General features: G+C 41.1%; 3 protein-coding genes across 3 annotated transcripts; 2 read left to right on the top strand and 1 right to left on the bottom strand.

Annotated features, from left to right (window-relative positions):
• Positions 1–1,875: 1,875 nt before the first annotated feature.
• On the bottom strand, positions 1,876–4,407 carry aunip (aurora kinase A and ninein interacting protein). The gene is made up of 3 exons (XM_084158352.1): positions 4,240–4,407; positions 3,869–4,025; positions 1,876–3,721 (listed from the first exon to the last, which is right to left on the bottom strand). Exons 1-3 carry the CDS (start codon positions 4,330–4,332, stop codon positions 2,703–2,705), a joined length of 1,269 nt encoding a protein of 422 aa, XP_084014478.1. The 5' UTR covers positions 4,333–4,407; the 3' UTR covers positions 1,876–2,702.
• Positions 4,408–4,848: 441 nt separating this feature from the next.
• LOC311124963 (vacuolar protein sorting-associated protein 28 homolog) lies at positions 4,849–11,797 on the top strand. Its single transcript, XM_084158353.1, has 10 exons — positions 4,849–4,900; positions 5,420–5,475; positions 6,262–6,290; positions 6,430–6,467; positions 6,563–6,652; positions 8,516–8,621; positions 8,826–8,927; positions 9,582–9,635; positions 9,881–9,972; positions 10,215–11,797. The coding sequence occupies exons 2-10, from the start codon at positions 5,448–5,450 to the stop codon at positions 10,333–10,335; spliced, it is 660 nt and encodes a 219-aa protein (XP_084014479.1). The 5' UTR covers positions 4,849–4,900; positions 5,420–5,447; the 3' UTR covers positions 10,336–11,797.
• A 210-nt stretch (positions 11,798–12,007) lies between these two features.
• On the top strand, positions 12,008–25,087 carry mapk15 (mitogen-activated protein kinase 15). Its single transcript, XM_084158351.1, has 15 exons — positions 12,008–12,322; positions 12,649–12,807; positions 14,536–14,634; positions 15,004–15,033; positions 15,995–16,085; positions 17,030–17,160; positions 17,341–17,504; positions 19,642–19,781; positions 19,943–20,000; positions 20,120–20,257; positions 20,839–20,944; positions 22,242–22,599; positions 22,816–22,946; positions 23,890–24,042; positions 24,315–25,087. Exons 2-15 carry the CDS (start codon positions 12,739–12,741, stop codon positions 24,507–24,509), a joined length of 1,863 nt encoding a protein of 620 aa, XP_084014477.1. The 5' UTR covers positions 12,008–12,322; positions 12,649–12,738; the 3' UTR covers positions 24,510–25,087.
• Positions 25,088–25,369: the final 282 nt, after the last annotated feature.

Below are 25,369 nucleotides of genomic sequence, written 5' to 3' on the forward strand. Positions count from 1 at the left end.
GCAAAGATTTCACAAACCCTTATAGGCTGGCTTTCACAAGTTATAAAAGGGATCCTGTACCACACAAACCAGACAGTGTGACTGACTGGCTAGTAGAGCTGTAGATCAGTTGATTGTACGCCTGATTGTATGCATTAAGATTACATGCACTTTGAAATGGTAGATTGTCATTTAACTGTTTGTTCAGTTATTTGTCGCAGAGCACTCCTTCACAAAACGAATGTACTATCCACAGAATTATGGTAAGCCTACTATTTAAACAAGCAGTATTTTTGTCAGGATTCTTCGTGTAGAACTTCTGTGTTTGGCAAATAAAGTTGCATTAAAATTAGGAATAATGAGGAAGTGTTGCCTTTATGTTAATCTGTTAAATCTGTTTATGCAAAATAAGGTAACGTCTCTCAAACTCAAACAAGTATCTGGTATCTTAACTTACTTGTGTGTGCCATAACGAAAAAAGCATTTATGCAAGTAGGCTATGTGTACAGATGGGTACAATATAATTACTTCTTTAAAAGTTAACTGAAAAAACTACCCTGATAAGGCAAACCTTGTATTAGGATATATTATGGATTTGTCTTTTGATTGGAGAGAACTTTCAGATTTCGTCCTACTTGGCATTGTAATGTTGTTTTATGCTTTGTTGTGGTGACTTTATTTGAGAGGCAGAAAGTATTGAAGAATGAGGTCGAGTTGACTTTTGATTTGTATGATATGTAGGATGAAGAGAATGTTCCACAGATGAAATTGAACGGCCAGTTTGAAACTATATGGTCAGTTGAGAGGGAGTTGTAGAGTATGTTCCACAAGATGTTGAAGCCTTAGCATGCAATGTTTTGGTTTGCTTTAATACTCTACTATACTAAACTATTCACATCTAGCTGTTCAGTTAACAGTTGTATCATGTTTATATTGCATGGTAGTGTTCTCCCAGCTAGCACATCTGGTTCCTTGGAAGTTGTGGGAACGTACATTTTGGTTTCACATTATTTCTGGGAACGAAGCCATACGTTTCCTGACCGGTAAAAATGAAAGTTTTTTAAAACTTTCTATGAACGGAAGTAAAAATTTTGCCTGTTCTGGGAACTTACATTTTTAGGTTGCAGGGAGGTTCTGAGAACATTTTACTATGGTTCCCTGAAAGTTTTCCTGGAAGGTTTTATTAATGTTCTGAGAACGGAAATTATAGGTTATTTGAAGGTAATTAAAAAACGTTGAGAACATGTTTCAATAAGACTTCTAATAACACTGCTAGCTTAGTTTAACTGTTTTGAACTCCAAGCACATATAGGACACATGAACATGTATTTGCTTAGGCATTAATCATACATTTTACATTTTAGTCATTTAGCAGACGCTCTTATCCAGAGCGACTTACAGTTAGTGAGTGCATACATTTTCATACTGGCCCGTGGGAAACAAACCCACAACCCTGGCGTTGCAAGCGCCATGCTCTACCAACTGAGCTACAGGGGACTACAGGGGACATACAAACAATTAAATGTTTCATTGTGGCACGGCGTCAGTGAAATTCAAACCTATGATCTTCTCTTCTCTGTCCATGGAATTATTCCACTACGCCACCAGGATGGGGTTGAAAGTACTAACATTCCCACCTAAGAAACAAATAGCTCTCAGAACGTTGTGTGTTAGCTGGGTATCCTGCACCATTCCCAGAATGTTGTGGGAAGGTTGTATGCAATATAACCAAATGTCAACCACACTCTTGCCAAGCTTTAAGAAACAAATGGTTCTCAGAACGTTATGTGCTAGCTGGGGTAGCACTGAGTTAGGATGGAGTGGTGTTTTTTGCACACTACATTATTTGTTTTATACTAGCCTATATTGCATTGAGAGCAGACTAGAAGTCAGTATTACTCAAGCAAACTTTATTGACAAAGTGAAATGGAAGTAAAAAAAAGTGAAGGATAACAATAGCGAGAGCTTAATTGCATTTGATAACTAGTTTAACAAATAACTTGCATATCTCTTATTCATTTGCCTAACCCAAATATATGGTTGTAGCATCACCACCAGTAGATTGCTCTAATGTTACCAGCACTGCATTTATAAGCCTTAATATGCTTCGATACAAATCAACATAGAGAAATGTTTTTCATCATGTTCAATGTGTACTGAACTACTGTCAATATACATACCTGTTAGTCTGAATACACCACTGTAACCTCGAAAATTAAGCATCTTCATTTCTTTAATGCATTTTGTATTGGGACACAAATGCATCGTAAGTAGCATCAGCATTTAGATGGGGAAATACACTGTTAGTGCTTTTCACATGTTCTTATTCATACCCAGCAGTGAATTTAGTGTATATAAATGTCTATCGTTTTTCAAAATAAAATCAAAACTTTAGTACTTATGTGATGTCTTCTTCTTATTATTATGTCTTCACATTTATTTGACCTTGAGAATCTCGTGTAAATTTTTATTCAGTGCCATAAAGGTGGAAAATAGCAATAATGTTCAGAAACTGGAAACCTCAAGCATTTTCAATCCAGGTACTGTAAGTGTTAAAGTAAAGATCATGATAAGTGGTTTTCAAACAACACAAGTGATTACATTCCAGTCATTAGAAACCTTAACCTACATTACAGTTTACAACACACACACAAATCTAAAATTTTCATAATTTCATTCATTCGTTTGCACCATTATACATTCAAACACATGAATATACATTGTCAGTGTTTGATAACCATGTTTCCCTGAGAGTCTTGGGTGAAGAGCATCTCCTCATCTCCTTCCTCTTCCTGCAGGGTTTTATCAGCAGCAAATATACTGTCTCTACCACTAGCTAATACATTAGTCTGGTCCTTTAGTGGGCTTCTTGATACCAGAGCACGGTGTGCAATCACCCTGAAGCCCTCAGAGTCCTGCGTGAACAGCATGGCAAGAGTTTCTCCCTCACACTCTCTCAATGGTTGTTCTAGAACACGTTTCATGGACTGTTCTAGAACATGTTTCTGTGGTGATGGAAGATGTGGTTCCGTCCATCTGTGAGTGGGAACAGGGCTGAGAGGAGGAGACATCTTGTTTGGGGATGGTGAAGACATTGATCGTGATAAGTCGTTCTCTTTCCCTTCTACCTGCTGTGATATCAAATGAGACGGGACAGCCCTTTTCTGGGTGGAGGTTCTATCCTGCACACCCAGCCAAGCACTGAATCCACCCTCACTCTGCAGGCTCTCCGGGAAAGCAGTGCCTGAGTCACTGGCCTGCCTTACTCCAACAAGGAGTTCCTGGTGTGTCAGAACACACTGCCCCTCAGAATATGGCTCAGTTAGATCTTGACTAAACTGTGGGCTGCTACAGGCACTCCATGGGTCCTGACTGCACTCCTCCCCATGAGTATCAGTCTCTACTGGGGGAGAGGAATTCCCAGAGAGCCTTCTCTTTTTGTCTGGTTCCTCCATCTCCTCAGACTGATGGTCCATGTTAAGATGGGGCATATGGGCCTCCCAATATGCTCTTTCCCTGAAGCTTTGCCTGTCCCACTCACAGCCTGCTACATTCTCTCCCTCCGGGCTCATCTGTAGGGTGGTGGGTTGAGCTCCTGTACTCTGTGCCCCTGACTCTAAACCCACTGCACGTTTCCGTTTAGTTCCACTCCCAATGTTAACACGTCTGAGTGAAGTCGAGGCACATCTGGTGGAGGTGGAAGGTGTCCTTGGCTCTGGAGACGCAGGTGCATTTTGGGCCACTGTAAGAGAGTGTGACATGGGGAGCCTTTTGGCATATTACACTGTAACAATACATTAATTACTGTAAATAACAATTGATGACATGACCCCATTTGTTGAAGTACAGCCTAATACCGAAGCAGCACTTCCTCTGCACCTGAGCTTACCTTTGCGCTGTGGGGTAAAGAATGAGGATATAGAGCTCTGTTTGGTGACAGGAATCTGGATTTTGGTCTGTGTAAAATTCAGCGCCACTGCTAAGCTGTAACCTCCAGACCGGGCCAGAGGATTCAGTTGTTTTGAGATGGGTCGCAATGGCTTTCTCTGGAATGTGAAATGAACGGTTTTTTAAATGACAATTGAGGAATGTATTCAGTCATTGTCTCCACAAGTTCAGAGCAAGGAAAACATATAGTATATTATGATAAAGAATCATAGTAGTGGACTATCTTGTTTCCATGACATAACATAAACGTTGAGCGCTTTGGCTGGGTCAGAACCAATGAGTCAGAAGTTTTCAAAAGCACAGTAACGTTACCTGTTTTGTCTTTTCTTTGAGGTCTACAGTGTCCAGCCAAACCCCACACTCCTCTTGTGTTGAAGCCTGAGATGGCGCTATGGAGGTCTTCATGGTAAGGTAGGACAGACTCGTGAATGATACGTTTGGAAATCAGCCTCCTTCGATTTGCATTGAAATCCCCGGTTGCTTTGGATGACAAAATAATGACTGTCATGAAACAAGCTGAGCTTTAACCACGCAATTTGTCAAAACATAAACCGGCTTTAGTTAGTATATCAGAGAGATTTTGTAGCGGTACTAGCGGAGAGATTTTTTCATAATTGAGCTAAAATACATGCTATCTAATTTGCTTTTCAGTCTTACCTTGTAGCCAAGCTTTGTCATGTATTTTTTGAGTCTCGCGCGCCAGAAAACAATTGGGCTGCCACTTGCCAGATATTGCATATGACACTCCACTCACTTTATAAAAAAATGTCAGTAGAAAATATAATTTAAATATACATTTCCTCATTTGGTAACACATTTCTAAATGGTATTTTTTTGTATTTTAACACTTATTTAGAATTGACTTATTTTAAGTGAGGCACAGAAGGGCACCTTATATTTTGCAACGTCTGTGGGTCCTTTGGTTCCGCGAGGGGTGTGTTTACACTGAAGTCACTTCAGTTTGCTAAGGGGGGTGAGTAAAATATTTCCAGAAAATGTTGATTTATTTTTGAAGTATTGGTCGAATAACATGTGTATACTATTTCAATCGCCGTAATAGCAGTGTATTGTAAACTGGCCTAACTTATCCAGCCAATATATTGTGCCAAATGAGTGATTGTTTTGGTTAAATAAATCACAAAGGAAATGCTAGCTAGCTAGCTTATTTTTCATCAAATATCTACAGTAGCTAATGTCATCGCCTTTGAATGTTGTTGTTGACGACATCTATTTATCTTTATCATTGCCCTTACCCAATCTATGTAATTAGCTAAACGAGTGATGAATTCATCAAAGTGTAGCTAGCTAGATAAGCTACATTGCGTGCTTGCTAGCCAATTGAGGACTTCCTGCTTGTCTTCTCACTAGTGTCAGCTAGCTAGTTAGCTAACGTGATAGATCTGTACAGCAACAGTTTACAGTCAATTAATTAACTTTGATTTTATAGCTAAAGTATTTGAAATACATCTGTAACATGTATTACTTTTAATAGATCAAGTTGTGAAACGGCAGCAGTCACCATGTTTCACGGAATACCTGTCGCAGGAGGTAAGTTTTTTACCTGAGACAGACACAAATTACATTTTAGTCATTTAGCAGACGCTCTTATCCAGAGCGACTTAAAGGAGCAATTAGGGTTAAAATAATAATGTGCAAATATTGTACAATCCAGGTGTGCAAAGCTCTTAGAGACTTACCCAGAAAGACTCACAGCTGTAAACACTGCCAATGGTGATTCTAACATGTATTGGGGGTTGAATATTTAAGTAATCAAGATATGTGTTTTATTTTTCATACATTTTTTACAAATGTTAGAATTGTTTCACTTTGACAGAGTATTTTGTGTAGATCTTTGACAAAAAAATACAATTAAATCTATTTTAATCCCACCTTGTAACACAACAAAATGTGGAAAAAGTGAAGGGGGTGTGAATACTTTCTGAAGGCACTGTACATATTCAAACAAGATTTTTCACCTAGTCGGCTCGGGGATTAGAACCAGCGACCTTTCGGTTAATGGCACTACGCTCTTAACCACTAAGCTACCTGCCGCCCAAATGTACTCAAGTTTCAAGTTTTAATGTCACGTGCCCAAGTACAGTGAAATGTCTTTCTTGCTAGCTCCAACCCAACAATGCAGTAATCAATATCAATGTAGCATTAAAAATAACACAAGGTAGAACAAAAACAGACGAGAAATAGAAATAAGAAGAACATGAGAAAGAAAGAAGACAACAGGCTTTTTAGGAGACATCTTATAGACATGATCATCAAAGAGATGTGGTCTTCTTATAAAGCATTTCTGTTATGCCTTTATACTTATCTTCATTATAGCTCCTGCCAATAAACCTGAATTGTATGAGGTAAGTGGGGTTTTGTAGGGTTTGCATAATTGAAAGGCATATTTATGGCATATTTGGTGGAGCTCTGGCTTTGAGTTTCCTGCAGTGTTACCTGCTTTTAAAAATCCAAAATAAGAAATAATGCAGTTTTGTTTTTTAGGAAATAAAATTGTACAAGAATGCCAGAGAAAGAGAGAAGTAAGTGAACATTGACCGTAAGTTCATGATAAACGCTATTCACAATCCATGTAGGTAAGATGTTAACATTGAGCGTTGTGCTTGTATTTATCAAGGTTTGACAACATGGCAGAGCTGTTTGCTGTGGTGAAGACACTTCAGGCCCTGGAGAAAGCTTACATCAAAGACTGTGTGACTCCTAATGAGTGAGTTTACATACTCTCATTGGTTGTGTGTGTGCGTGTTTCCCAACCCTGGTCCTCGAGTATCCCCACATTTTTATTGTAACCCTGGACAAGCACACCTGATTCAACTTGTCAACTAACTAAGAGTTGAATGAGGTGTGTTTGTCCAGGGCTACAAGAGAAATGTGTACTGTTGGGGGTATTCAACGATTAGGGTTGGGAAACACTGTCATAGACTGTAAAATAAAGGTGTGTGTGTACTACAAATCTTGTTTGAATATGGACAGTGCCTTCAGAAAGTATTCACACCCCTTGACTTTTTCCACATTTTGTTGGATTAAAATAGATTTAATTGTAATTTTTTGTCAAATATCTACACAAAATACTCTGTCAAAGTGAAACAATTCTAACATTTGTAAAACATTTATGAAAAAGAAAACACTAATCTTGATTACTTAAATATTCAACCCCCAATACATGTTAGAATCACCATTGGCAGTGTTTACAGCTGTGAGTCTTTCTGGGTAAGTCTCTAAGAGCTTTGCACACCTGGATTGTACAATATTTGCACATTATTATTTTAAAAAATCTTCAAGCTCTGTCAAGTTGGTTGTTGATCATTGCTAGACACCTATTTTCATGTCTTTCCATAGATTTTCAAGCCAATTTAAGTCAAAACTGTAACTAGGCCACTCAGAAACATTCACTGTTGTCTTGGTAAGCAACTCCAGTGTATATTTGGCCTTGTGTTTTAGGTTATTGTCCTGCTGAAAGGTAAATTTGTCACCCAGTGTCTGTTGGAAAGCAGACTGATCCAGGTTTTCCTCTAGGATTTTGCCTGTAATTAGGTGTATTACGTTTCTTTTTATCCAAAAAAATCTCCCTAGTCCTTGCAGATGACAAGCATACCCATAACATGATGCAGCCACCACCATGCTTGAAAATATGAAAATTGGTACTCAGTGTTGTGTTGGATTTGCCCCAAACTTAACACTTTCTATTCAGGACATAAAGTTGATTTCTTTACCACATTTTTTGCAGTTTTACTTTACTGCCGTATTGCAAACAGAATGCATGTTTTGGAATATTTGTATTCTGTACAGGCTTCCTTCTTTTCACTCTGTCAATTAGGTTAGTGTTGTGGAGTAACTAGAATGTTGTTGATCCATCCTCAGTTATCTCCTATCACAGCCATTAAACTCTGTAAATGTTTTAAAGTCACCATTGGCCTCATGGTGAAATCCCTGAGCGGTTTCCTTCTTCTCCGGCAAGTGAGTTAGGAAGGATGCCTGTATCTTTGTAGTGACTGGGTGTATTCATACACCGTCCAAAGTATAATTAATAACTTCACCATGCTCAAGGGGATATTCAATGTCTGCTTTTTTACTTTTTTTTACCCATCTCCCTTTGCGAGGAATTGGACAACCTTCCTGGTCTTTGTGGTTGAATCTATGTTTGAAATGCACTGCTAAACTGAGGGACCTTACAGATAATTGTATGTGTGGGGTACAGACATGAGGTAGTCATTCAAAAATCATGTTAAACACTATTGCAGACAGTGAGTCCCATGCAAATTATTATGTGACTTGTTAAGCACATTTATACTCCTGAACTTATTTGGGCTTGCCATAACAAAGGGATTGAATACTTATTAACTCAACATTTCAGCTTTCATTTTTAATAAATTTGTAAAAATGTCTAAACATAATTCCACTGACATTATTGGCTATTATGTGTAGGCCAGTGACACAAATTATATTTTAAATTCAGCTGTTACACAGCAAAATGTGGAAAAAGTCAAGGGGTGTGAATACTTTCTGAAAGCACTGTATGAGGTTGCTTCAACATTAGAGAATGAGATTGATTACTGTGTGTTTCCGTCAGGTACACGGCTGCTTGCTCCAGGCTGCTGGTGCAGTACAAGGCTGCTTTCAAACAGGTCCAGGGATCTGACGTGGGTTCTATCGATGACTTCTGCAGGAAGTACAGAGTGAGTTTATATCAGTCACACTGCTTTGAGTGGAGTGCAGCTTTTGCAGATAGATGTAATCCACTCATTGTAACGTATAGTGTCTGATCCCAGATGTGTACGTGCTTTAGCCATCGGCTGGCTGCTGAACTCTAGAACAATATGTGAATGAGTACATTGGTTTGAATGTCATATTGTTCTCCTCTCCCTTCTCTTGTATATCAGCTTGACTGCCCGCTAGCTATGGAGAGAATCAAGGAGGATCGTCCAATCACCATCAAGGATGACAAGGGCAACCTGAATCGCTGCATTGCCGATATCGTATCGGTAGGTCTCTTCGCCATGCCCATGACATTAAACACTGACTGAGTGATTTCAAACGCTGGGTTCACTGAGTTTTTTGCCAACATTGAAGCATTTGCGGTCCAATATCGATTTAATAATAAAGTGCGTTCTGTTCCGGCACTAAGTAATTCTCTTAATTTTACACATGTTCTGGCTCATCCCAGAACACTGTGTGTTGGTGCACCCTTAAGTGCCACAGCAAATTACCAAGATCTAACAGGGCCACTGAACAGAGAGGAACTACTTGATAGGCTGGCAGCATAGGAGAGATATAACACTCAAACTCTTTCATAAGATCAGACTGGTAGGAAAGGGAAAGGAAAGGGGGATACCTAGTCAGTTGTACAACTGAATGCATTCAACTGAAATGTGTCTTCCACATTTAACCCAACCCCTCTGAATCAGATAGGTGCGGGGGACTGCCTTAATCGACATCCACGTCATCGGCGCCCGGGGAACAGTGGGTTAACTGCCTTGCTCAGGGGCAGAACAACCTATTTTTAGCTTGTCAGACCACACATTTGAAAGTGTGTGATTGTTCTGCAGTAAATTTCAGGTTGCTGACAGACAGTGAAATAGCCAGTTACTTTTACACATTATTGTCCTTCATCTCTGTTTCTCCTCTCTTAACCCCAGCTCTTTATCACGGTGATGGACAAGCTACGTCTGGAGATCCGGGCCATGGATGAGGTAAATAGATCAGACTGAGACAAGTGACAATGAATATCAACATATCACCTCTAAAGTAATTAGGGCTTGGAAGGCATTTTTTAGCAAAATATATAATGTGATTGGTCAAAAAATGAATAATTGGGCAAAAGATCAGAATTGGGCTGCCTGTGTAAACGCTGCCATATAACCTGTCAGGTAAAGTGGTTAGGAACAATACCTGACCCTATGTTTAATTGACTGATTGAGTGGTTTGAATTGATCAGATCCAACCAGACCTGAGAGAGCTGATGGAGACCATGAACAGAATGAGCAACATGCCCCCAGACAATGAGGCCAAGGACAAAGTCACCCTCTGGTAAAGATATACTTCACTTACACACATTTAGGGCTGGTTTCCCGGACACAGGTTAAGCCTAGTCTTGGACTAAGAAGCACTTTCAATGGAGAATCCTCATTGACCATGCTTTTTAATATATGACTAGGCTAAATCTGTGTCCGGGAAACCGGCCCGTATTGTCTTAACAATGACAGAGTAGGCGTAACACTAAATTAGTATAGTAATTCAGAAGGTAAAGAGTTGTGTGTTCTCCTCTGTAGGTTGACCACTCTCAGCAGCATGTCAGCCTCTGATGAGCTGGACGACTCCCAGGTTCGCCAGATGCTGTTTGACCTGGAGTCAGCCTACAACGCCTTCAACCGCTTCTTACACTCCTCCTAATCTACCCATCATCCAGGACTGTTCTCACCTTTCTTATATCATTGTACTATCCCTTCCTCTCCTCTCTCGCTACACGTCTCAGATGTCATCATTTGTGGTCTGTATTATTCCATTGAATAGTATCTTTCTTCCTCCATCTCTGGTACAGTACCTGTCTGTTTTATCCTTTGAACTCTGACCTAGACGCTTGGCAGCGTCCAGTGCTGTGGCCTTGCCCAGTGCGGTCCTCCTCCTGTTCAGTGAGATGCCTGGTTGAGTTGTAGTTCTCCAGCCTGAGTGACGGGACACTGTGTTAAGACTACTCATATTAAATCAAATTGTATTTGTCCCATTCGCCGAATACAACCGGTGTAGACCTTACCGTGAAATGCTTACTTACAAGCCCATAACCAACAATGCAATTTTAAGAAAATAGAGTTAAGAAAATATTTACTAAATAAACTAAAGTTAAAAAAGTAACACTATAAAATAACAATAACGAGGCAATATACAGGGGGTACCGGTACCAAGTCAATGTGGTATCAGCCAACAGGTATCAGCCTGTGTTCTAGCATCTACATAGGACTGCGTTTACTTCTGGTGTTATACCAACACAAGGTCCGGTGTCAGTTTAGATGAAGACAAGATATTTGAAATACAACATGTAAAAAAGTGACCTGGGCTGTGTTTAAGAAGTTTGGTCGGCCAAAACTTTGATAAAAGGATGGAAATAACATTTTGAGATGAACATGAACTGCACATTTATGTGAAATACAGTATGTTGCTGTTCCTCATCTGCACTCCGAGACACTCCAATAACTTGTGTACAGGTCTGCACTCCGAGACACTCCAATAACTTGTGTACAGGTCTGCACTCCGAGACACTACAATAACTTGTGTACAGGTCTGCACTCCGAGACACTCCAATAACTTGTGTACAGGTCTGCACTCCGAGACACTCCAATAACTTGTGTACAGGTCTGCACTCCGAGACACTCCAATAACTTGTGTACAGGTCTGCACTCCGAGACACTCCAATAACTTGTGTACAGGTTATTCCTGGCAATGGATGTTCATTTAATTCAAGTTGTAACAGCTGATGGACAGATGGGCCTTAAAATAGTTATGAGTTATATGTAATGCACCCTTATTGATGATTATGTTGAAACACTCTGGTGAATGAAATGTGGTTGATATCTATGATTTTGTTTTTCTCAGTTGATTTGAGTACATTTTATATTATAGTACTATACTTCAGTTAACATGATTAAATCAGCTTTTCTTTAGATGTGAGGGTTTGGCCACATTAGGTGGGCAATGGAGACATGTGGATTCATAGAATTCCCTCCTCCTTTTGGGATGCTGACTAAATGGTGTTTCATCCCTCAATTATAATTAGGGAGAGCATATTTATTAAGATTTATCATTGTAAATAATGCAGTTTTGAATAAAAAAAAGCATGTAACACTTTTTAGAAATAATATTTAAAAACATCTACCTCCAACTTTGGTGTCTGCCTGTTGTCATGTTTAGAAATGTATGTCTGAATTCTAAGGTTAATCATTGCACGTTTCGCTTGGTACAGTATCTTGATGAAGCGCTTCGGTTCAGAAAATAAAGCATACTGCTCCTTTAAAAGCGGTTGGAACTGTTGTCACTAGTTACCACAGCCACAAAGTCATAAACCCCGCCCACTTCTACAATGTATCTTCTTAAAAGGTGATTTTAAACCTGACCTTAACCACACTGCTAACCTTATGCCTAACCCTAATTTAAGACCAAAGAGCTAATTGGTTGTTTTCATGGATTGTTACGATATAGTCAATTCTGACTTTGTGACTGCTGTCTAGTGGAAACCGTCGGAACCCGTACATCAGCATAGTTGCGTCTCCAGGACGACAAACAATTACAAAACGAACGGATATGCTTGTTTGTATCCAGCAACCAACACCTGTCGCCGATATCCTTGAACTGGACTGTTTCAGTGCTTTCAAAGAAGACCATATCGGTAATTTTCGGGAGGGATATATTTGTTTAGGAATGTATCGGTGGGCAACGACAGTGATTGATCAATAACCATTCAACATTAGCTCAGAAGTTCAAAGAAGCTAGCTAGCGCGCTGCTGCAAGCAGTGCTGGCTGCCAAACAACATAGCTAACTACATAATCACGATTCATGTGTTAACTTGTTTATATTCAACAACTCCTTCAAAACGAAAGATGTTTCATTTTTTAGGGTAGTCATATGGAGATTGCAGCTGCAAAAGAAGTTGATACATTGTTGCCTTGAATCATCTGTTTTCAGAACATTCATGATCAAGTGTTTCCTTGCAGAATGTCTACTTGTGGCTGACTTACTTTGTAATTACCAAAAAGGAATGAGAAACATTGCATAAGAGTTCGCTATCTAAACAAAGAATTAGGATGAACATCACGGAAGTGGAGGATCATATTTCCATGAAATACGAAATAAAGAGAAGACTTGGAAAGGGGGTAAGTAATTTTGTCTGTCCCAGTTTTTATAGTTCCTGAAAAAGTATTATTTGTTGTAAAAAAATAAATAATAATCTGACAATAGTAATGTGAAAGTAAAACTAATGAATGACAGCTGTATTGCACACTCACTTGTCAAACAATAATAGCAAATAAATACAAAGAGCAAGTGATTGTGTGTCAAATTGTATTGATTTTGATCTACGTGATTAGTACTGTCTAAAGAGAAAAATAAGTCGCTTTTGTAATCCATTTTATTCTATAGTCATTGAATTACTCTCAATTACACACATTGCTACTTTTCACATTTACCTCCCCAGTCATTCCTTTAAGAACAATTCTTAAAATTCCCCAGAATTAGTCTCTGAATACTGATGTCATAAGCTGGAGGATTGAAACAAGCCGTTTCTTTCAGCCAGGTCAGCAGACTTTGATACTAGGGAAAGAGAAAAATCACTGACTTCAGAGTCCAAATCTTTTGTTTAGTTTTTCCCTAGACGTAGAAGACCTGTTTTCTTTTCCTTGACAAACCAAGAAGAGTCTCAATGTTTTAGATCTAGCCTCCCTGATGCTTATTATATCTCTGAACTGTATAGTGGCAGGTGGCAAACTGTTGAGTAATGTAGATGCGTCACTCAATACTACCTATAATCTTCCCATGAGGAGGCCATGGGTCCTATTACACAGGTGTTCATGAAACCGACATTAGTGTGCTGCTCACAGTACATCTTCCTCCACTGTCCCTGACCAGGCTCGAACCAGTGATCGTTTTCTCGCAAACACACGTGACCGTCCTCCTTGACAACGTACCAACCGTTTTAGCTGTACGAATGCCACCAATTGGATAGCTCCATCGGCGACATTTCTAGCTTGCTGTGGAGTGAGTTTACGGCACGTTCTTAACTCCATTACACTCACCGCTTCTGAACTCGCGACACAGCGAGCTACCCCGGCCATTGAGGTAATTCCAACTGCCGATCCGGGTCACGGCACCAGTGACACCTACGTCAGTGTGCTGCTCACAGTATAGCTTCCTGCACTGTCCCCATACCGGGCTCGAACCAGTGATCCTCCTGCTCTCAAACCCACGTGACCGTCCTCCTTGACAACATACCAACCGTTTGAGTTATACAACAGGTGCCAATTGGACAGCTTCATCTGCAACATTTCAAGCTAGCTGTGGAGTGAGCTTTCGCCACGTTTACAGTTCAAATTTACCCAAGGAAATAAAACAAATAGTGTGGGGTTGTTGGGCACTATTCCTAGGTTACAATACCAAGAGTACCATCATAAGATCCAAGACAGTAATTTGTCAAAAACGGATCCTTCCCCCAAAAGTCTTCCTTTGAATACCCCTATTTCCCCAGTTTTCAGTCTTTCTGACAGGATTAAAGTAAGCCTTGCTATGCTCGTTTAGCAGGAAGTCACTGACGCCAGAGGGACCAGACCAGTGTCTAGTGTTCCCTGACCATGTCTTGTCTTCTCACCCATTGATGTCATAACCAGTCACCTCTCCTCAATGTGCTGCTGACTCCAAAAGTGTTTAGTAATCGCTCCCTAGAACGTTTAGTCTTTCCTTATTCTCTTCTCTACTCCCCTGTCTGTTCCATGTTGTGTTTTGAGTTTCTCTTAGGGCTCAACTACAGTCTTGTGGCTGTTTGTTTTTACCTTGAATCCTTATAATGGCTCACTAACAGTTTTATATCTCTTTATCCACTCTGTGTCCAGGCATATGGGATTGTATGGAAGGCTGTGGACAGACAGACAGGAGAAGTTGTGGCTGTAAAGAAAATATTTGATGCCTTCAGGAATAGGACTGATGCCCAGGTTTGTGATTCATGATGAGATTGGTCATTGACATAGACTACTAGTTTTGTCTGCCACTAACTAGGTGTAGCTACAACGGTATGAAAATGTATGCACTCACTAACTGTAAGTCGCTCTGGATAAGAGCATCTGCTAAATGACTAAAATGTAAAAATGTGAATATATGTTGTGCCAGTTTGTGGGGCGTAACAAAAAAGTCCCTATTCAACAACCTTGACTATATCTAATTATCATTTTATGGCAATACTGTAAGAGCCAGGGGTTCTCAAACAACTTGTTTCATTTTTTTCCGTTAATGATTAAATAGATTGTTAATCAAAATTACTTTGGCCTTTCCTACCTCTTCCCAATGTTATTTTTTCTCCACAGCGGACATTCAGAGAAATAATGTTTCTTCAGGTAAGACTGAATACCTATTTCAGTTAGCAACAAATGGGAAGTTGAACTGAGTGCTTCAATTGTTTGAAATGGAGGACAACCGCAGCCAGCTACAGTATATAGCCAGAGTGGAATGGTCATGTTGCTGTGTACACTGGGACTGTGTTTGCATACCGTAATGTAAACACCAGATGGCTCCTGCTCTTCAGGAAGAGTCCTTGATGCTGATTAGCCCCTGCCAAGTGTTGAACTGGTGTATCTACAATTGTGTATAACATAATCTGGCCAATTTAGAACCGAAAATCTCACATAAACGTAGCCTGTCCACGAGAGATTATGCATAACAAAATGGACATTAACATTTTTATTGCATGGTTTTGAAATGAATGCATAAAATAATAAATCCCTATGCTAAAGTCTCATAGTCTAGACAGAGACAGTTCTGTTTAGTTATTCTATAGTTGAGCAGAAGCCTTAGTCCAGGTTCACAGATACAACCCCTGTACCATTTTAAAGAGACTACTAACAGTATTGTGGACAGTTTGCAGTGTGATTTGGTGCTTAGTTCATCATTCATAGGGTGGCCATATATTCTGACCTACTGAAAGGGGACAGAAAACTGGTCGCACAGAGAAGCAAACAGTGTGGTCAGTTTTTGTACGTTTCCATCCTCTGCGGCCAGGGAAAACAGGCCAGGGCCTTAAGCTGTGTGTCAGTGTCCATAATCAGCTATTGCCATCTCCCACAAAAACACTGGCACCACAGTCTAGAGGATTTACATAACAACACATCTAAACATTAACCCACACCAACACCACCTAGACTGTTCTTATGTCACTATCCCTAAGAAGATTCTTCCCTTTGTAGTCGTAACATTTATTTCACTCAATTATGGTGGTCTTTGAGGACTGTGTGTGTGCTTGTTTGTGACGTGTGTGTGTGTGTGCGCGTTTTCTAAACTGTTCTGTATTTCTCCCTGCAGGAGTTTGGAGATCATGCCAACATCGTCAAACTGCTGAATGTCATCAGAGCTCAAAATGACAAAGATATTTACCTGGTCTTTGAATACATGGGTGAGGACTCTTATGTGGATTATCTGTTGACATCCATTTTTAATATTATTTTGATTTCACTTGAGGAATGTGGTAATATGTGAGATGGTAGCACACTGTATCATATAAAATGGCTATTTGGTAATGTGATGGAAAATTTTATGTTTGTGCTTTTCTAATAACCAATTTCTGTGTTCATGCAAGTGACTGATTTGAACGAATCCTCACTATCAGTATCTGCAATTTGGCAGTACGCCCAGAACCTTGTTTTGAGAACGAAAGGATATCTCAGTTTCAAGGTCTCAGCTTGGAGAGAAGAAGCCTCGTGAGGTATTGGTCTGTCACATGCATGAACCAGTATTGGTCGGTCACATGCATGAACCAAATGTTAATGATGAATGATACCCACAAAAATACATTTTCAATGCTTTGCCACAGTATTTATTATTGGCCACCTATCCTGTGCTAAATTTAATTGGGTCGGCCATTTTGAAATAACAGCCAAAAAAATGCAGGCAGGCAAGCTGCAAGGTTATTCAGCAGTTTAAACCTGGCACCAGAGGAAAGGGTGATGGGGAGGGCTCCTCTCCTCTTGGCTGCCTGCTATGCATGCTGAGTCTACACATTGGACTGCTCTCTGTTCTCTGCAGCCTAATCTCTTAGTGTGTGGGGCCGCATCACTGCACATGGTGCCCCTGGCACACACCCACCGTCACACGTGCACACATTTTTGGGGGCACTGCAGGAGTGCGTAGATTGTTTATGGGAAACGTGACACATCTGGTTTGTCATTCACTTGACTGCTAAATTAATCTTGTGTTTGTGGTTCATTGTGTGTTTGTGGAAAGGTGTTTTCAAAGTGTCATTATTCTAAGTGTGGTATGAATGAATGCTCAGTGCTGGACGATTCCATTTGGTTATGATTCCTGTTGGTTATTTGTGTTTTTACCAACTGTGTGTTGCAGACACCGACCTGCATGCAGTGATAAAGAAAGGCAACCTGCTGAAAGACATCCATAAACGCTATGTCATGCATCAACTCCTCAAGGCCACCAAATACCTGCACTCAGGCAATGTCATCCACAGAGACCAGAAGGTACAGTAAAATGGTTAAATTGCCAATGTACTAAAAAGTGTGCTTGTTGAGAATATGACATTATTGCATTTGCAGATGTGCTGGTGCCACCAGTATGGATGACGCTATCCAATTATTCTGTTTATCTGGAGGGAAAACTATTTGGATGACATGATTGAATTTGCTTTTCTCTTCCCTCAGCCCTCCAATATTCTGCTTGACACGGATTGCTTTGTGAAGCTTTGTGACTTCGGTTTAGCAAGGTCTCTCTGCCAGATCCAGGAGGATGCTGGGAACCCGGCGCTGACAGAGTATGTGGCGACGCGGTGGTACAGAGCTCCTGAGATCCTGCTGGGCTCCTCAAGGTACACACACACTGAGATTACATGGAGCAGTGCACTGTACGGCCTACTTTTCCCAAGTAACTGAGCCACTCCTTTAGGCTTGAATTTTTTTTTTTTATAATCAAGGGTGAAATGAACACATCCATACAAAACATAATCTGGTGTGCATCATGTGATTTTAACCAACTATGAGCAGGCAATGCCTACTCATAATTGGTTAAAATCAGATGTCATCAGAAACACTTATCTACTACCAAACATAGAAAAGTGCCATTTTCACATATGTTGATGTTGGGGTGGAGCTGGAGATGATGAATATGAAGTATAATTTTTTTTGAATTTCCCTTTAATGTATACAGTGGGGAGAACAAGTATTTGATACACTGCCGATTTTGCAGGTTTTCCTACTTACAAAGCATGTAGAGGTCTGTAATTTTTATCATAGGTACACTTCAACTGTGAGAGACGGAATCTAAAACAAAAATCCAGAAAATCACATTGTATGATTTTTAAGTAATACATTTGCATTTTATTGCATGACATAAGTATTTGATACATCAGAAAAGCAGAACTTAATATTTGGTACAGAAACCTTTGTTTGCAATTACAGAGATCATACGCTTCCTGTAGGTCTTGACCAGGTTTGCACACACTGCAGCAGGGACTTTGGCCCACTCCTCCATACAGACCTTCTCCAGATCCTTCAGGTTTCGGGGCTGTCGCTGGGCAATACGGACTTTCAGCTCCCACCAAAGATGTTCTATTGGGTTCAGGTCTGGAGACTGGCTAGGCCACTCCAGGACCTTGAGATGCTTCTTACAGAGCCACTCCTTAGTTGCCCTGGCTGTGTGTTTCGGGTCGTTGTCATGCTGGAAGACCCAGCCACGACCCATCTTCAATGCTCTTACTGAGGGAAGGAGGTTGTTGGCCAAGCTCTCGCGATACATGGCCCCATCCATCCTCCCCACAATACAGTGCAGTCGTCCTGTCCCCTTTGCAGAAAAGCATCCCCAAAGAATGATGTTTCCACCTCCATGCTTCACGGTTGGGATGGTGTTCTTGGGGTTGTACTCATCCTTCTTCTTCCTCCAAACACGGCGAGTGGAGTTTAGACCAAAAAGCTCTATTTTTGTCTCATCAGACCACATGACCTTCTCCCATTCCTCCTCTGGATCATCCAGATGGTCATTGGCAAACTTCAGACGGGCCTGGACATGCGCTGGCTTGAGCAGGGGGACTTTGCGTGCGCTGCATGATTTTAATCCATGACGGCGTAGTGTGTTACTAATGGTTTTCTTTGAGACTGTGGTCCCAGCTCTCTTCAGGTCATTGACCAGGTCCTGCCGTGTAGTTCTGGGCTGATCCCTCACCTTCCTCATGATCATTGATGCCCCACGAGGTGAGATCTTGCATGGAGCCCCAGATCGAGGGTGATTGACCGTCATCTTGAACTTCTTCCATTTTCTAATAATTGCGCCAACAGTTGTTGCCTTCTCACCAAGCTGCTTGCCTATTGCCCTGTAGCCCATCCCAGCCTTGTGCAGGTCTACAATTTACTTACACAGCTCTCTGGTCTTGGCCATTGTGGAGAGGTTGGCGTCTGTTTGATTGTGTGGACAGGTGTCTTTTATACAGGTAACGAGTTCAAACAGGTGCAGTTAATACAGGTAATGAGTGGAGAACAGGAGGGCTTCTTAAAGAAAAACTAACAGGTCTGTGAGAGACGGAATTCTTACTGGTTGGTAGGTGATCAAATACTTATGTCATGCAATAAAATGCAAATTAATTACTTAAAAATCATACAATGTGATTTTCTGGATTTTTGTTTTAGATTCCGTCTCTCACAGTTGAAGTGTACCTATGATACAAATTACAGACCTCTACATGCTTTGTAAGTAGGAAAACCTGCAAAATCGGCAGTGTATCAAATACTTGTTCTCCCCACTGTATGTGTATCGCTCTCTCTTTGCCATAGAAAATGATGTGGGTTGAGCGTGAGAAATGCACTCTACAAATTTATTATTATTATATGTTTGTAATGTTAAAATTAGTTGCCCTTTTGCTAGATCAATGTACTTGATGTGAAGGTAAGTAGTAGCCATGCAGAAACCTGCATATTGGAAGTCAGTCCATGAAAATCCTTTGATTTCTTCTACAGATACACAAAGGGGGTGGACATGTGGAGCATAGGTTGTATCCTAGGAGAGATGCTACTTGGGCAGCCCCTTTTCCCTGGAACCTCCACCATCAACCAGATAGAGAAAATCATGAGTGCCATTCCACACCCCAGCCCAGAGGGTGAGTGTTAAGTCGTCGCTGCGGGGTTCACAGATCATTGCTAGCGTGCTATTTGCTTGTTGAGCACTAGTAGTGAGAATCAAGTTGTTATGCTCCTAACTGACCAAGTTAACTGACCAACTGATCATTACCTAAGTAATGATATGTGATTTTGTTTTCAGACGTACTTTCCATCAGATCCGAGTATGGTGCCTCTGTGATTCAGAGGATGCTACTGAAGTAAGTCATAGCGGAAATCTACTGGGTCCTACAGAAGTAAATGTCTATATAAAGGTGCAGAGTCAGCTGTCTAGACATGTATTCACTGCGCTGCACTGTCTGTATTTGTCTGTGTCCAGGCCCCAGGTGCCTCTAGAGGATCTTCTGCAGCCGTCGGTGCCCCCGGATGCCCTAGACCTGGTGCGTCGCCTACTGGTGTTCAACCCAGACAAGAGGCTGACCGCTGAGCAGGCCTTGCAGCACCTCTACGTCTCCAGGTACCTTAGAAATAAAATCAAACTTCATTTATACAGCACATCTCATACATTAAAATGCAGTGCAATGTGCTTTATAGGAGCTTTATATAGGCTTTTGTGCTCCAGTACCAGCATCCATTTCATACATGGTTATCAATCATGTCCAGTCAAATGTGTTTTATAAAGTCATTTTTAAATCAGCAGTTGTCACAAGGCACTTTAGAGTAACCCAGCCTAGAACCCAAAGAGCAAGCAAAGCTGTTTGATGACATAATGCTTGAATCCTCTTGTGATGCCAATACTGATAATTTCTGTTGTAAACAAAGGGTTTAAGTTTACGCCTGTTAGTATATACAGTATATAGGGTGCATCCCAAATGGCACCCTGTTCCCTACCACTACTTTTGACCAGGCTCCCTATATTGGGAATAGAGTGCCGTTTGGGACGCTGCCGAAGTGTTTTCTGTTTTGTTTGTTTGTTTGTTTATGTTACTGAGTAGCGCAAGTTGTCCCGTCTGTATGCATGGCTTGGATTTAACAATGTATCATCTATTTGTGTTATGTTATGTAATCTTTGCGTTTTTCCTCTTCATGTCACTGGAGATTCCACAACCCAGCCAAGGAGCCAGGTCTGAACTCTGACGTGATCCTGCCTGTGGATGATGATGTCCAGTTGTCGGTGGTTCAGTACCGCAACAAACTGTATGAGGTAATACTGAGGGGAGGGAGGATGATGAACACCTGTCTCATGTTCTGTGTTTGGTTGGCTTAGGCTGGACCATTACTGCCAAGTTTTTAACAGTAACTAATAAATTGTTCAACTAAGTTCTTTAAGGGCATTATGACATACAGTGAGGGAAAAAAGTATTTGATCCCATGCTGATTTTGTATGTTTGCCCACTGACAAAGACATGATCAGTCTATAATTTTAATGGTAGGTTTATTTGAACAGTGAGAGACAGAATAACAACAAAAAAATCCAGAAAAACGCATGGTGAGGATGGTGTTCTTGGGGTCATAGGCAGCATTCCTCCTCCTCCAAACACGGCGAGTTGAGTTGATGCCAAAGAGCTCGATTTTGGTCTCATCTGACCACAACACTTTCACCCAGTTCTCCTCTGAATCATTCAGATGTTCATTGGCAAACTTCAGACGGGCCTGTATATGTGCTTTCTTGAGCAGGGGGACCTTGCGGGCGCTGCAGGATTTCAGTCCTTCACTGCGTAGTGTGTTACCAATTGTTTTCTTGGTGACTATGGTCCCAGCTGCCTTGAGATCATTGACAAGTTCCTCCCGTGTAGTTCTGGGCTGATTCCTCACCGTTCTCATGATCATTGCAACTCCACGAGGTGAGATCTTGCATGGAGCCCCAGGCCGAGGGAGATTGACAGTTCTTTTGTGTTTCTTCCATTTGCGAATAATCGCACCAACTGTTGTCACCTTCTCACCAAGCTGCTTGGCGATGGTCTTGTAGCCCATTCCAGCCTTGTGTAGGTCTACAATCTTGTCCCTGACATCCTTGGAGAGCTCTTTGGTCTTGGCCATGGTGGAGAGTTTGGAATCTGATTAATTGATTGCTTCTGTGGACAGGTGTCTTTTATACAGGTAACAAACTGAGATTAGGAGCTCTCCCTTTAAGAGTGTGCGCCTAATCTCTGTTCGTTACCTGTATAAAAGACACCTGGGAGCCAGAAATCTTTCTGATTTAGAGGGGGTCAAATACTTATTTCCCTCATTTAAAATGCAAATCAATTTATAAAAATGTTTACATGCGTTTTTCAGGATTTCTTTGTTGTTATTCTGTCTCTCACTGTTCAAATAAATCTACCATTAAAATTATACTCTGATCATTTCTTTGTCAGTGGGCAAACGTACAAAATCAGCAGGGGATCAAATACTTTTTTCCCTCACTGTATATATTTATATTTTTGTAAGGAATGGAAAAAAGGCACAGTATCTATAAGGAGTTTTATCCCTCCCTCTCTTATATCTGTCCTGTGAAAAAGATGATTCTAGAGAAGAGGACCACAAGGAGAATGCCACGTCATGTCCAGCCCAGGCCGAGGAAGAAAGAGGAGCCTGTCTCTAGGTCTGGGTCTGGGTGTGACAGTGGAGACCACGGGAGGGAAAGTCCCACTGGGAAGGACAATGGAGGGCCGGAGCCAGTCCCAGTGGCTGGTGATGGTGGAGGGGACCTTGGGGTTAAATCCCCTCATGATAAGACAGAACACCAGGCTGCTCGTCCAGTTATCACTGTACCTACCCCAGTACCTGTGTCCACCCAGCCAGCCCTGGAGAGGACCAGCCCTGCAGCTAGCCCCATCATGGGAAAGACTACATATAATCCCATCACACATGTTGCCAGTGAGTACACTAACACACAAAATAGCACAATTGGTTAGGAGCCCGTAAAATGGTAGCCATCCCCTCCGGGCTTGTAAGTAAGCATTTCACGGTATTTGGCACGTGACAAATACAATTTGAGTTGATTTGGTCCCCCACATTCACACACACCTTCATACTTCATACACACAGACACATACTTTGTCATGGTATTTATCTTATCTTTCTCTCATGTAGATGGGTATGTTAGAAGTCTGGCTGGACCACCTCACTATTTTCGCTCCGGTACTGCCAGCAGGAAACTGGAGGGACAGATGAGTAATGAAAATGTAACCGTACCGCCAGCAGAGGGTGCTAATGACACTGTTGTAAGTACCACGGCAATAGGGAAATTCTCAGGTCCCAGGAATGAGTTTAGTTACAACAGATTAAATTGATCATGTTTAATACAAGCTGCAACAAGGGAACAATAATCAGCAACAAATCAAAAAGATTGTTGCAGAATAAATTACCCAGCTTATGCCTCCATAACTTGCTACATTTGCACACACTGTATATATATTTTCTGTTGTATTTTTTGACTTTGTTTTCTTACCCCATATGTAACTCTGTGTTGTTTTTATCGCACTGCTTTGCTTTATCTTGGCCAGGTCGCAGTTGTAAATGAGAACTTGTTCTCAACTGGCTTACCTGTTTAAATAAAGGTTAAATAAAATAAATAAATAAAATGATATCCTCTTAAGATACATGATATAATGCAATACCTATGTGTGTACCGTATGTGTTTGTGCAAATAATCAGTGTGTCCTCGATCCTTGTACTAGGACCTTCAGTGATTAGTTGCAGCGTCACTTGTTAATAGCAGAATACAATGGAAAGGATTAAACTACACACAATTCAGACTGAGGTCTAGCAACCTTCAGCGGACACCTTGAATATCTAAAATACAGATGACTGGATAGACAAGCATGTTTAGTCATTTTACATTTTAGTCATTTTAGCAGACGCTCTTATCCAGAGCGACTTACAGTTAGTGAGTGCATACATTTTCATACTGGCCCCCCGTGGGAAATGAACCCACAACCCTGGCGTTGCAAGCGCCATGCTCTACCAACTGAGCTACAGGGGACTAGTCATATGTATTACAGACAGACTATATTTATGAAACATTGTGTTGATGATCACAACGCAGCACAAGTTATTTTCAGTGTCCAGTGAAAAATATACAATGCATGGGGGGGAAAAGATCTGTAATAATGTCTCTCTCTGTGTCTTTCTCTCGCTCTCTCTCTCTCTCTCCCCATCTGCCAGTCTATGGAGCAGATTCTGCAGCGCGGTCGCTCAGCCCCTGTCAGCCGTACCCGTTCCTTCTCCCTGACCCTCTCCCAGCCCCAGAACAACCCGCTGGTCCGCAGAGACGAGCCTTCAGTGTCCTCAGGGATATGTGTCACCTCTGCACGCCTGGTGAGTGGACTTTGCCTTGCTACTTTAACAAGGTCATATGATCTCATATACTGTTGCTGCTGCCACTATTAAGGTTTTATGGTAATGCCATACATAAATCATATTTTATGTCATTTTCCACTGTTTCATTATCACCCTGTTGGGAACAGGGAACTCAGCTGCTGTGCAATGAATCCTACTACTTCTTGTTATTGGACCCATATTTACCCTCATAACATTTTGAAATCTCCCCCTCTAACCCAAATGTTCTTCCTTTTGGGGGGTAAATATAGAACCAGAGGTCCCAGTCTCAGACACGAGAGGCACGGCCCCCTCCTCCCAGGTTCAGTAAGAAGGTTTTCCAGAGTAACGCCAACGTGGCGGCTGCCGGGGATCCCCGTGCCAAACTAGGCAGCTACTCTCAGGCTTACGGCACCATCAACAAGACACAACTGGACAACCTTATGAGGAGTCGACACCACCAGTAACCACCACACTATGCTGGATGTATGGGACACTGTCTGACATCAGATGGGGCAAGAGACAAGGGGACAGGGAACAGGGAGATGAAGGCTAGTGGAATGTTTGGAGAGGAAAATATTATTGCAAGACATAAGATTTCAGCAGTACAGATTGAAGTAACAATGTAGACATGGAAATCCAAGGAGTAAAGGTGGCAATGATTTAATGCTGCCAATTTAACCCCATTTTCTATGTGAAATAATGTTGTGCTGGGTAATGGGGACTATGGACCCTTAGTTTAATGTAACTAAATGTGCAAGGGTTTTACTGTGAAATGCTTTATACTAGAGGGCACAAGACCTAGCAGTGTAAATATATGTTGAGTCAGGCAATACATTTCTAAAACAGAACATTTCTAATGTTATGTGTAATAAGTAAATAACTATTTTAGTCATTTCCTAGCAAGCAAATTCAATATACTTTATTGCAAAATGGTGCTTCCAACACAGCAAAATAAATGTTGACAGTGTATGTATGTAAAGCAAACATGTGGTTTCATATTAAAAAGAAGACCGCAAGCAATTGTGAGTCACTTCTTTCTTTTAAACCTTAGTGGTGAATGTATTTGTTATATTCATGGTATGGTACAGTGCACACCACTTTGTTCAATATAAAGGTTGGACGCTTACACCCACATTTATGGGTCACAGCTTGTCTTACCATAGTCATATTGTATTGACATCAAAACATGTTACTACAGCTCACTCAATGGTGAATGTAATTTGTTTTCAATTAAAATAGCATGTACATGTGTGTAAGGTTTGGTGATTCCCACAAACAAGCGCATGACAGTATCGTGAGATGACGCCAGTCACAGTGGCTCTCG

This window comes from Coregonus lavaretus (assembly GCF_964263955.1).
Source record: "Coregonus lavaretus genome assembly, chromosome: 3".
Taxonomy (NCBI): Eukaryota; Metazoa; Chordata; class Actinopteri; order Salmoniformes; family Salmonidae; genus Coregonus; species Coregonus lavaretus.

What these genes read in the sequence shown, in the direction of transcription:
- aunip (XM_084158352.1), bottom strand. Translation starts at nt 4,332, where the DNA reads ATGAAGACCTCCATAGCGCCATCTCAGGCTTCAACACAAGAGGAGTGT. An exon ending in TCAAAGAAAAGACAAAACAG is followed by an intron (nt 4,026 to 4,239) that starts GTAACGTTACTG and finishes TTCACATTCCAG; the next exon opens with AGAAAGCCATTGCGACCCAT. An exon ending in CTTTACCCCACAGCGCAAAG is followed by an intron (nt 3,722 to 3,868) that starts GTAAGCTCAGGT and finishes ACTCTCTTACAG; the next exon opens with TGGCCCAAAATGCACCTGCG.
- LOC311124963 (XM_084158353.1), top strand. Translation starts at nt 5,448, where the DNA reads ATGTTTCACGGAATACCTGTCGCAGGAG. An exon ending in ATAAACCTGAATTGTATGAG is followed by an intron (nt 6,291 to 6,429) that starts GTAAGTGGGGTT and finishes TTTGTTTTTTAG; the next exon opens with GAAATAAAATTGTACAAGAA. An exon ending in AATGCCAGAGAAAGAGAGAA is followed by an intron (nt 6,468 to 6,562) that starts GTAAGTGAACAT and finishes GTATTTATCAAG; the next exon opens with GTTTGACAACATGGCAGAGC.
- mapk15 (XM_084158351.1), top strand. Translation starts at nt 12,739, where the DNA reads ATGAACATCACGGAAGTGGAGGATCATATTTCCATGAAATACGAAATA. An exon ending in TCATCCACAGAGACCAGAAG is followed by an intron (nt 17,161 to 17,340) that starts GTACAGTAAAAT and finishes CTCTTCCCTCAG; the next exon opens with CCCTCCAATATTCTGCTTGA. An exon ending in TCCACACCCCAGCCCAGAGG is followed by an intron (nt 19,782 to 19,942) that starts GTGAGTGTTAAG and finishes TTTTGTTTTCAG; the next exon opens with ACGTACTTTCCATCAGATCC.